At 53.9% G+C, this 11444-nt stretch overlaps 3 protein-coding genes across 3 annotated transcripts, besides 3 other annotated features; all 3 read left to right on the forward strand.

Moving 5' to 3' along the window:
* Positions 1–88: part of a sequence feature (repetitive element) that runs on past the window's edge.
* Positions 89–116: 28 nt separating this feature from the next.
* On the forward strand, positions 117–779 carry CYME_CMD127C (hypothetical protein, conserved; the record flags this gene model as incomplete). Its single annotated transcript, XM_005535426.1, has 1 exon — positions 117–779. One exon carries the CDS (start codon positions 117–119, stop codon positions 777–779), a length of 663 nt encoding a protein of 220 aa, XP_005535483.1.
* A 446-nt stretch (positions 780–1225) lies between these two features.
* Positions 1226–4043: a sequence feature (repetitive element).
* An 85-nt stretch (positions 4044–4128) lies between these two features.
* Positions 4129–7440, forward strand: CYME_CMD129C (similar to BRCA1-binding helicase-like protein BACH1; the record flags this gene model as incomplete). Its single annotated transcript, XM_005535427.1, has 1 exon — positions 4129–7440. The coding sequence occupies one exon, from the start codon at positions 4129–4131 to the stop codon at positions 7438–7440; it is 3312 nt and encodes a 1103-aa protein (XP_005535484.1).
* Positions 6842–9103: a sequence feature (possible transcribed region).
* CYME_CMD131C (hypothetical protein) lies at positions 9023–10906 on the forward strand (the record flags this gene model as incomplete). The annotated part of the gene is made up of 1 exon (XM_005535428.1): positions 9023–10906. One exon carries the CDS (start codon positions 9023–9025, stop codon positions 10904–10906), a length of 1884 nt encoding a protein of 627 aa, XP_005535485.1.
* Between the last annotated feature and the right edge of the window lie 538 nt (positions 10907–11444).

Here is an 11444-nt window from a genome sequence, read left to right on the forward strand (position 1 = left end):
CAGTTGGTGGCTTCTTGCCTAGGGCGGGCTTCTCGCCACTACTGTGCACTGCCGGCAGCAACGTTTTTCTTTTGAAAGGCATTTGTTGCTCGTGGGTGTGAGCGCCCGCAAGTACCATGCGGGATAAGCTTGGCTTTCTCACGCCGTTCGGAATGAGCAGCAGTACGGTGTATCGCCTGCGTCCACCAGCACCTCAGACGACTCGGTTGGTACTGAAACAAGCCGACATCACTCGCGAAGCAGTTGATGCGATCGTCAATGCTGCGAACGAGCGCATGCTAGGAGGTGGTGGCGTTGACGGCGCCATCCACCGAGCTGCTGGTAAAGAGCTACTGGAGGCTTGTAAGCGGGTACCCGAAAAGCGTCCTGGTGTGCGGTGTCCTACTGGTGAAGCGGTTCCAATAAAGATCACATGGCCTGTTTCCGAGGGGAACTTGCCTCAGGTGCGCTATATCATAAACACGGTGGGACCGATTTACCAGAACGCGGAGAAGAGTGCGCCACTTTTGCGCTCGGCGTATCGTAACTCCCTTCTCACAGCAATCGAGCACAACTGTCGATCAATTGCTTTTCCGACGATATCTTGCGGCGTGTATGGATATCCTCTTCGAGAGGCCGCTCGAGTTGCACTCGAGGCAGTACAAGACACGCTCGGGGAATCACCGCAGCAGTCGTTGCAAGAGGTGCGTTTCTGTCTATTCAGTGAGGACGCCTTGAAGACGTGGACACTGGCTGCTGAGCAGCTTCAACTGGAACGCGTGAAAGAAGGCGCTTCATAGAAGTATGCTCCAGACATGCGTCTTTATGACAGCGCTATCGATATACCTTGAGTCGCTGCCTCAACCGATATGCGCCTGGCATGCTCAAGCACTTGCATAGATGCCAAGTGCGGAACCTGGTGTTTTCGTTGCTCCAAGTCGACTTAGGGTTCCGGTGGAAGGTGCTCCTTCTGTTGAAAAGCGGACGTACACTAGTAGCAGAATTCAAATCAGTTCCTTATTCCAGCGTCCGTGCGGCATGCATAACAAGCAAAGGGAATAAACGTATATCCGTGCTTGGGAACACTACCGTACCTAGTTTGTCTACGATCAATAATACTAACGAAACACTTAATGACTAGTGTGACGCATACCTCATCCGCCCAAGCGTAAGCCGCAGCGAAAACTACGCGTGTGCTGGAGTCATCGAGGGGTTTCGTGCCGGGCCCCAGCGACCCGTTGTATTACAGGGCGGTACTGCTATGGGCAGTAGTGTCGGCACCAGCGACAGAGCCTAGCGCAGGGGATCACTCTATGTGAGTTTCCGATCTAGGACACCTGATTTCCGCTGCAGTGCGTCGGTGAGAACACGCATGTGCTAATGCGACGTCGGACACGTGTCCTTCATCGATCCGTGTAGCGTCTCGCGAGGTGCACGCATCGCGCTCAGTGAGTGCACCTGGCAGAACTGGCACTCAACTGACACGACGCGCATGCCGCCGCCGTTGAAGGGAAACGCAATCTTGATCTCTAGCGTGTAGCTCTAACGTAACAGTTGTATTTTCGTTAATTTCATAGCCAAGTATAGTTTTCAGTTCGATTGTGTTTCAACCCTCAAGTAAAAATATTCGATTGATTTGTTGCAGTATATAACAGAAGCGTTTAAAGAGGTTTCTTTTTCAAAAAAAAGACTGAAAAAGGAAAGTTATGGAAAAGCAAGTCGATGATCCTGGAGCTCAGTGTCGCTGGTTGCCAGAAAAACAAAAAAAAACAGTGCCGAGTCCAGAAGAAAAGGAAGAGAAAAAGAGGCAAAAGGGGGATGCCCTACGTCGAAGGCTGCAAGAAAGACGACTTTACGACGAGATGATGGTGGAAGCCTGCCTTCTTCATTATATCGGAGATCCGTAGCAGGCAAACTTGCGAGACGCTATCAGAAACCGTGTCGACTCATACTCCAAGAGTATTGTCAAGGCGTCTTCAGGACTGATGCATGTAGCAATGGAGGTGTATCGCGAAGTAACGGACATCGACACAGTCAAGATTCCGGAAGATTTTTTCAACAAGACATTTATTCGCCACCTTATCTTTGGTACAGGGGAAACGTCGAAGAGAAATGAGCGAGTGCATGCCCTCCACTGAAATCACCCCGAATACCGCTTCGATCGTACTCGGTTCAGGGGAGACGGGCATATTTACACCTCCGGTGCGATGAAGTACCTCACGATCGTGAAGAAGCACTTGACGATGAACCTGGAACGTTTCATGACACGCGCCGTGTTTGTGCTGTGCCCGGGCCTCTCTCGCAAAGGAATATGGGCGGTTATCAATGGCATCACGAACGATAGTAAGAGCGAAAGAGAGATCGAATTCATCGGCAAGAAGCCGTCACGCAGGAGCACAAATGAGGATTCCGTCATCCGTGCGGTCATAGAAGAGCACCGTGCAGTCTTGGGGTTGGCGAATCAAACAGACAAGATATCAGAGTTGAAAAAAGGATAGGGAAAGATACTATCGCCTCATCCTGCGCTATTTCGTGTTTCTGGACCGAGGGCTATAACGCAAGGCAGAGGTGCAGCTGAGTGAGGGAAAAAAATGAAGAGTGGGAGAGACGGAAGGCTGTCCTAATGGAGAAGCGCTTCAACGTGGTTCCAATGTGGAAAGTCAAGTCACATTTTGTGACTATCGACTCCAGCGTCCTTTACGGCATCACCTAGGAGATCAGTCCGGAGTTCATTGTCAGCAGGGAGAACTTCACCCGCGAAAACCTGGAGACATACTGGAAGAATATCTTCAATTTCAAACGTCTGAGAGTGAGCAAGCAAAAGTTGTTCACTGGGATGGTCGAAACCGATGGAGTAGCCATGTGTGTACACTATCGGCGGTTGAAGAAAGACCGTCCAGTTCCGCCCTCGGCTGCGCCCGTGACGAAGGATGAAGAAAAGGAGGAGGCGGATCCTGCAACGCAGGAGGTAGAGAATAACGACCTTGTCGTTGATGCGGCGAAGCATGAAGATGAGAAGGAGGCGGGTCCTGAGACGCAGAAAGTGCAGAATAACGACCTTGTCGTTGACGCGGACCCTGGGAATACGAATATCATAACCATCGCTGTACCCAAACGTGCGGAAGATAGCACTGACGGTAACTTACGTCAGAAAGACATGCGTCTGTTGAGACTCTCGAGAGCGAGATACTATCGCGAATCCGGTATAATGATTCTAAGGTAGAAAATCGAGACGAAGAATGCAGGAATGAAGGATCACTTTGAGGCTTTGAGCAAGGTGATGGGCCGCGGAGCGGACTGTAAAGCTTTTCGGAAATTCATGAAAGTTCGCGTTGCTCATTGGGATGCCTTGTGGGAGGAGTATGCCAAGCCCCGGTGGGTTCGTTTGCGTGTGAATCTGTATTGCGGGAAGCAGCGTGCATTCGCGAACTTTTTCAATCAGTTGAGTGCCCTGAAGGAGGATGAAAATCAGAGGCTCGTAGTAGCGTATGGAGCAGGGCGATGGAAGACCCAAAAAGGGACTACGCCAGCTCCAACGACAAGAACGTACAAGGAGTGCGCCGGGCGTTTCGTCACGATACCTGTAGATGAGCTCCGAACATCGTATACACACCATGAACTGGGGTGTACACTTCAGTGGGTCGAGATGGAAAAGCCTCAGCGGAGCCCCAAGGCTATAGCAAAGTACGGACCGCTGACGGAAGAGCAAATGGAAAGTAGGGCGAAAGTTCGTGGATTGCTTGCACTAGTAAGTACAACGAATGACGGCAAGAAACGTATGGAGTTTGTGTACCGAGCTTTTAACGCCGCTATCAATACACGGAGATATGCGGTGCTGGAGACGAGACCTCCAGTGTTGACACGAGAGAACTTTGTGAGACAACCGTTTAAAGTGAAACTATATGAGAAACAATTGGAAGCAGTAGTTGGTGGCCGATCCAAAAAACTGGGACGCGTCTGCACTTTAGTTGGAGAAGTTTTGTCTACGGCGGGTCGCTCGCCATTACTGTACACTGGCGGCAGCGTTTTTCTTTTGAAAGGCGTTTGTTATCGCTGCCGTGGCCAAAAGAAACTTTTAAAAGCGATCACGAGGCTTGACCAAGACCGCACAAAGGCGACGGCTTGTGAGCAACAACAGAGGTGCTCTTCATGTCCAATGTCGAGCGGCACGAGGAGCCAAACGGAGCGCAGACGCTGAAGACCTGGCGAACGCTGGAGATCGCCGGGCTGGAGGTAAAGTTCCCCACAGAATTGGAACCGCACAAGCCGCAGTTGATCATTATGAACCAAGTGATAAGATGTTTGCAGCGGGCGCAAAACGCGTGCATAGAATCACCTACGGGAACGGGCAAGTCGTTGGCGTTACTCTGTTCGGCGCTGGCGTGGCTCGAAAAAGAGAAAGAGCGCTCAGAGCCCAGTCTATTAGCGGTTGCAAATCACGCTGATATGCACTCCGAATTTAAACCCGAAACTGAAGAACCCGCCGACGAGAAGCAATCAATCCCGAAATTGCTGCCTGAGAGCCGCTCTGCGGCGGATGACTGCGGCGTTCAAGATGTCGACGACGACGACGATGATGATGACTTTACCAGCCGACCGGCTCCGCGAGTATCGCAGTTGAAAAGCGCTTCACAGAGATGGCGTCAGCAAGGTGCTGTGGCTGGTACGCGGCATCGATATCCACTTTGTGGAAAGCAGGTCCCACTGAACCCGCTCTGCAGTGTCGCAGTGCACCTGGAGGGTACGAACCTTGCCGTACAGCAGAGGCACCCACGGATTTTCTTCTGTTCGCGTACGCACGCTCAACTCTCCCAGGTCATCGCAGAGATGCGCCGCACTCCATACGCTGGTAAGATGCGTTCCACACTGCTGGCGTCGCGGAAGCACTACTGCGTACATGAGGATATTCAGAGAGCGCCATCGACTCTGCAAGCGGAAGCTTGTCAGCGAGCCGTCCAGCTCAGCTTCATGGAGGAGGCCAAGTCTGCAGCTGATGCATCCAGCACAGTAGCTGACCCTCTGGCAGGAATATCGCCCTGCTTCTATCATCACAGCGCCGCGGTGAGGCGAACAGCGTGTTCGGCCCCGCAGCCTTTTCAAATGGAAGATCTCGTGCAAGTCGGTCGCCACTGGCATGGTTGTCCGTATTTTGCATCTCGCTTTCTCGTCCATGGTGACATTCAAACGGAACCAAATCAAGACTCTGTTGAAGGATCAAGCGTCCCCGACGAACGCTCGCACACGGGAAGCGCTTCGTCTACGGATGGTGCCGTAAGCGCCCGGGCGACTTCATGTACAACGCGGACACGAACGATCATAGAGCCTGCTGATATCATCTTTTCTCCATATTCATACCTTGTGGATCCGCTCATTCGTCGACGCATGGATATCGATATCACCGGTGCCGTATTGATAATCGACGAAGCTCACAACATAGAAGAGGTGTGCTTAGAAGCGGCATCAGTAGACGTAAGTCTATCACAGGTGCAACGGGTTCTCCTGCAGCTAGATCACTATCTGGGGGTTCAGATGCCGGAAACAGAGCCCACCCTGGAGACACTGATGGTCCGGCGTCCGTCGTTGAATGGTACGGCGTTACTTCGAGTGTTCCGCCACTGGTTGCAGGCCCTAGCGTCCTTCATTGAGACACGAATACCGCTGTTAGATGACATTCACGGCATTCCCGAAAGTCATCGTCCGACGTCTGGCCCATGCACTGCAGCGCAACGTCTTCATGCACAGGCCACGGTTTTCTGGCAAGACGGTGCTCTCTTGCATGAGTTAGAGGTAGGGTTTTTCCAAAATTTTGACTTTGAGCAGTGGAACTGGTCCATGGGCCAGTTAAACCGTTTTCTTGATCGCTGGCGTCAGAAACAGCAGCGCACGGTGCCGGCTTTGGCTTCAGGAATGGCGGCCTCGACGGGCTTTGGAACGGAAACAGCGACCGAAGAACATGCTGAACAGTCGGTGCAGGCGCGTCCCACGACGGGCGATGAGCGTGCAGAAACCGAGCCCCGCTTCGCGTCTCTGTGCGGTGAAGTGCTCCATCTGCTAGAACGCTTCCACATTGCGCTGCAGTTTATTTACGGCGGACAGAGCTCGAAGGGCGCAGCTGCACCTGCGGAGGCTTCCCTGCTGCACGCCACAGACTATAGACTTGTACTGAGACGCGAGATGCGCCAGGGCACCTACGGAGGAGTTGAATTCAAACTTGGACTTTGGTGCATGAATCCCGCAATTGCTTTTCGTCATCTGCGAGACAATGCGCGATCCATCGTGCTTACTTCGGGAACACTATCGCCAATGGAATCTTTTCGAAGTGAACTTGCGACCGATTTTCTGTGTCAGACAGAATGCGACCACATTATCGATCCAGAGAAACACGTTCGAGTTTGCGTTGTGGGAACCAGCAGCTCCGGCGACCGTCTAGAGGGTTCCTACCGAACGAGCGCTACCTGGTCATATCAGGATGCCATCGGCGAAGCGCTTGCGCACTGCAGCGCACAGATTCCCGATGGTGTGCTCTGTTTCATGCCCTGCTATCGAGTCTTGGAGTCTATGTTGCAGCGCTGGAGCAGCACCGGCGCGATCGAGCGGATTTGTGGTGCTAAGCGTCTCTTCATCGAGCGCTCTTCTGGACAAGTTATAACAGAATATGCGACCGAGACTGCTGGCGGATACAGACTTCAGCGTCGTGGTTGGCGCGACTCCTGCTTTACCCCTGCAAGGGAATATGGGACGGATGCATCTGTGGCGGCTCTCGGGGAACGGCCGAGCTCATTACGTGCTGCGTCTTCCAGTATCCTGTCTCGGGACCGGTCCAAGCGGAAACGACGCGGTGCTGGTCGAGCGTACACCTCCGCGTCAGCGTATGCAAACCGCGATGCTTTGCAGGTCTACTACGATGCGGTGGATGCAGCGCGGACTGAGACCACTGCGAGCGCACCGGTACCAGCTGCCAACGCGCGCTGTCGAATAACCGCTGATCACAAAAACGGGGCCATTATGCTGGCTGTTTGCCGGGGCAAGATCAGCGAAGGATTGAACTTTGCCGATCAGTACGGTCGCGCAGTCATTATGGTCGGTATTCCGTACCCCAATCTGACGGACACGTTTGTCCAGCTGAAGATGCGCTACAATGACGAGCGCAGCGGTGCAGTTTCTGGTGCTCCCATCAATGCTACGAGCACGAGTCGTCTGAGTGGCAAACAATGGTATGTTCTACAAGCGCATCGTACCGTGAACCAAGCTCTGGGAAGGTGCATTCGCAACCCTAAGGACTATGCGTCGATCATTCTTCTCGATGTTCGCTATCGCGATACGCGAACAGTGAACTGCATGTGTCGGTGGATCAGGGACCCGCTCCGCGATTATATTGCCAGGCACGGCCAGACGCTCACCCTAGAGGCAGCAGTCCGTGAAGTAGCAGAATTTTTCTTCCAGAAATATGACGCGAAATAGCACGTGCGCGAAATCGAAAAACGCTCTTTTGGCGGGAAAGAAAAACGCAGCGCACGCATACGTCGCGTGAGTACACGGCATGGGCTGAGTTTTGTTTTCGTACAGTTCAGGTATCCAAGATTGCGTGCTTGGTATCAGCGTTCGGAAAAGCATTCGTCGTTCCACGTATCCATCTAGTGCCACAATCCGTAATTGCCCGCAGAGTTGCTGGTCATTACGCACGTTCTGTGGAGAGCGCGAGTCTGTGATGCGTGTGCACGATAGCACCTGTAACACAGGTGCGGATGCAGCACCAAAGCAGAACCTCCTTGACATACCACTGGGGGCGTCGGCTTGAGCATGGCGTCCAATAAGGTATACGCATCTGCTCTCCAGAGTGATGCTATTATACACAAAAACGCTGGATACGACTTTAAGCGCCAGCCGTGAAGCACGTCGATGACTGAACGCAGATCGCATGGCGCTGGGGCCCTGCCACGTATTCCTCTGGTGCGGCGCGGTATGGTGCCCTGGTGCGCGTCTCTGCACGCGCCCGCCAATACGGCCATGACACCCGCTTCGTGCTGCTGAAGCAAGCTGCATCGACGACGGGAGAGTCCTGGTTCGCTGCCGTCAAAGGAGCAGCGTACATGCATCACGATATGCTCTCGTTGCAAGGCTACTCCGCATGTCGTGCAGGAACGCACGGTAGCGCGAGCACGGTACGAAATATCGCTTATTTATTATAAACAGATTCTCTGCTGTCGGGGAAGTTGTGCAGAGGCGATATGGACCACGCTCCTTGATCGCTAAGAAAAGGCGGTCAAGGCGAATACGCATGCTGCCGGCACTCAGAACGCGATTGAGAGAAAAGCAGCGGAAGCGCCTCATATCGACAAGCAGCAGCAGCCGCGGCAGCAGCTGCTGAAGCATCATCGCTTGGCTGCTGGGTCTAGCTGCCGCTCTTTTTCTCTATTTACTGTAAACGTTAATCACAACACCGGTATACAGCTGAATCGTCCGTGTATGGCTTTGGTCCTTGCGATGAACGATGCGCAGCATCCTCGCGACGACGCCGGCGACATGCAGGCCAAGCTCTGCGAAAACGACAAAGCACCTTGAGGACCGCGTTATTTGCTGCATCGAAAACCAGTCAAGGCATCGCAGGCTACATATTTTGGTTTTCGGCCGGTCAACTTCGTGCTAGCGTTGCAGCTATCCAGATACCAGATAGGCTGCGGTGACCAGAACGGATTCGCAATCCAGATTGGTTTCTAGGTTTCATTAACCAAGCGCAGTCTGAGCACGAACGAGAACGTCAATCGACTCCAGAATCTCCAAAATATTATTTCGAATTCGTACAGCGACTGCAGGCAGTTGCATTGCCTCTCGTGACAGACTCCGGGCAGCATTGGCTAACGAGAGTCGCGGTTCTGGAGAGCATGCAGCGGGATCCAGCGTTCCACGGCGTAGCTATGGGAAGCGTTGCGTATCCGAAAGAGGCAAATCGAGGCATCAGGAGGTCCTGTCAACCAGTTAGATTCATCGATCGCATTATACAAGAGAAAACGGAGAGTCACCCGCGCGGTCCTCCGGATATTTAATGGAAGCGTTGCGTATCACATTCTGGTATCTCAGATACTGGAACACAATAATCACCGATAAAGGTCACCAGCTTTGCTTTGGGGAAAAGCATCGCCCGCGTAGGCTCGGGATAGCGCAATCGCTCGTCCAGGGCATCGGCGCTCATTGTCGCACGGATCTATGCCATTATTTTTGGCGCGAAACGGTGAGCATCGCGTCGGTTGGAATTTCGATTCTCCACTGGGTGTATCTTTTGTTTGGCGCGTGCACTGGAGCAGCTGAAACGCTGCTGTGCACAGATCGCGTTCTCGCTCCTGGTGTGGACGCTCTTGGTACCATGCCGCGGGGAACAGATGCAACGGCTTCAGATGAGCGCGAGCAAGAAGAGCAGGCTCGAGCAACGAGACCACGGCGACGGGCAGCCGCGCGGTATGGCTCACAGAAGCGCTCGGTTGCGGTGGATCCCGCGTACTACCTCGGGTACGCCGACGATGATGAGACTCCAGAGATGATCATGCGTAAGTTTGAGGCACTTGAGCGGTTGCAGGCTCAGAAAGCCGCAAATACCCAGCAGTCTTCGGGTGATGCGAACGACTCCCAGACGGCGAAAGAAGAAGTCACACTGACCGCTGCAGAGCAGGCGGAGCTCTTCCGCCAGACCTCTTTTTTCTCCGTGGACATGTTGGCAGGCTCCACGACACAGAGTCTACCGGGTGGTGTAGGTGAATCAACTGACCTAATCGCGGTGGGTGCGCTAGATGATTCCTCTTTTGAACGCGTGCTTGCAGAGTACGGCCTCGACGCTGTTCTATTTGGTGCGGAGCTCTCCGACTCTGAACCAGGATCTGAGTACGACGACGGCGAAGACCTTCTCTGGGAGGAGGCGCTTGAAAGCGATCGTAGTGCTCGGTTTCCAGGTCGGCTAACCCGCTCTCGCCCGGACCGCAGCGAGTCGAGCCGCGTTGCGCTCGAGTTATGGAGAGCGCGGGCAGCACTGCTCATGCGCCTCAGCGCTGGAGGGGATGCTCTGGCAGCAGCTCAGGCGGCTGCGATGATCCCCGCGGCCTTACGGGCCCGCAGACGGCGGCTAGCGGCAGAGGGTGTTCTGCGCGAGACGATTCCCACAGAGTATCCTCTACCAGTAAGCTGGGCCAGGACGATCAGGCCTCTGCGTGAAGCCGTCCAAGAGGGTCAAAAGCTGGAGCGGAATTACGAATGTGGCCGCCTGCTGCGATTCGCGAACGTGTTCCAGGCCGCCAAGACACTGCATGAACGTATCAAAGGGCGCCATTTTCGTTGCGTCGTGCTGGATCCGCCCTGCTGGAATCAACCGGACTTTCGTGTTGAACAGTTGCGAAGCCTCCGAATCGCTGAAATCGTACCCTTCGGTTTCGTCTTTATTTGGGTCCCGAAAACACGTATCGCTGAGACCCTGCGCTGGTTTGGCGAGGAGATGCACCAAGGTGGGGGCGGTGGTTTCCATTTTGTCGAGAGCTTCTGCGTCGTCCTTAAATGGACCAATAATCGCGTGGCTACGCTCCTGTCAGAGCCGAGCGATCTGCTATGCCTGGACCAGCCCGTAGCGGTGGCAGAGCATGCGCCCTCGGGCGTATACGCGTGCAGTCATGAGACTTGCCTTGTCCTGCGTCGACCAGGCCCCCATATTGAGCTGGCCCATCAACGCAATCCCGATCTCTGCTTTGATTACGTGCGTCTGCACCAGAAGAGGTATCAACGGCGTCGTCCGGAGCTATTCTATCACATGATCGAGACCATGCTACCCGAAGTCGCACGCGATGGCGATATGCTCTGCGTCTGGGCGGACCAGAGTGTTTGCAAACGAACCTGCTGGGTGTCGGTTGTAGAGGACCAGTCTCTGGAAGCAGGCGAATCTTCCTCGTAGCGATACGAACTGGTACCCTGCCGGACGTGCTAGCCGTTTGCAAAGCGTCGCCCATCGCTGGTGATATCAGCGCGAACCTGAATCCGCTGCATCATGTGCGTTTCAAGATGATCGAGTAGCAAGCACTGGTGCTCATGACACGTCATGAAAAGCATCGCCTATTATTATGATCGCTTTCGCGACCGAAACGAGGTGCACGATATGCGATCCATGCATGAGCAGCCTTTTTCAGCAAGTTGCTCGCATGAACGCCATGCGTGCTCCGCCTGCTCCCCGAATGCACTTCATCTCGATAGCAGATACCTGATGCAGGCGGAGAATTTTAACGAATCCATGCCTCTTGGCTGCAGGCATAGAAAGAATCCATTGAGACGCTCGATTCGCGTGCGAAACGAATCATGCAACACGATTGTCTCGAGCGAGTTGCCTCAGCAGCCACGTCCATGAAATGCAGCGACTGTGCGTCATCTGAGGAACGCAAATCGCCAACAGCTGTCTGGAACGCGGGCGACGCGACATTGGTGCGAGCGCTGGCTGC

This window comes from Cyanidioschyzon merolae, chromosome 4, assembly GCF_000091205.1.
Source record: "Cyanidioschyzon merolae strain 10D DNA, chromosome 4, complete genome".
Lineage (NCBI taxonomy): Eukaryota > Rhodophyta > Bangiophyceae > Cyanidiales > Cyanidiaceae > Cyanidioschyzon > Cyanidioschyzon merolae.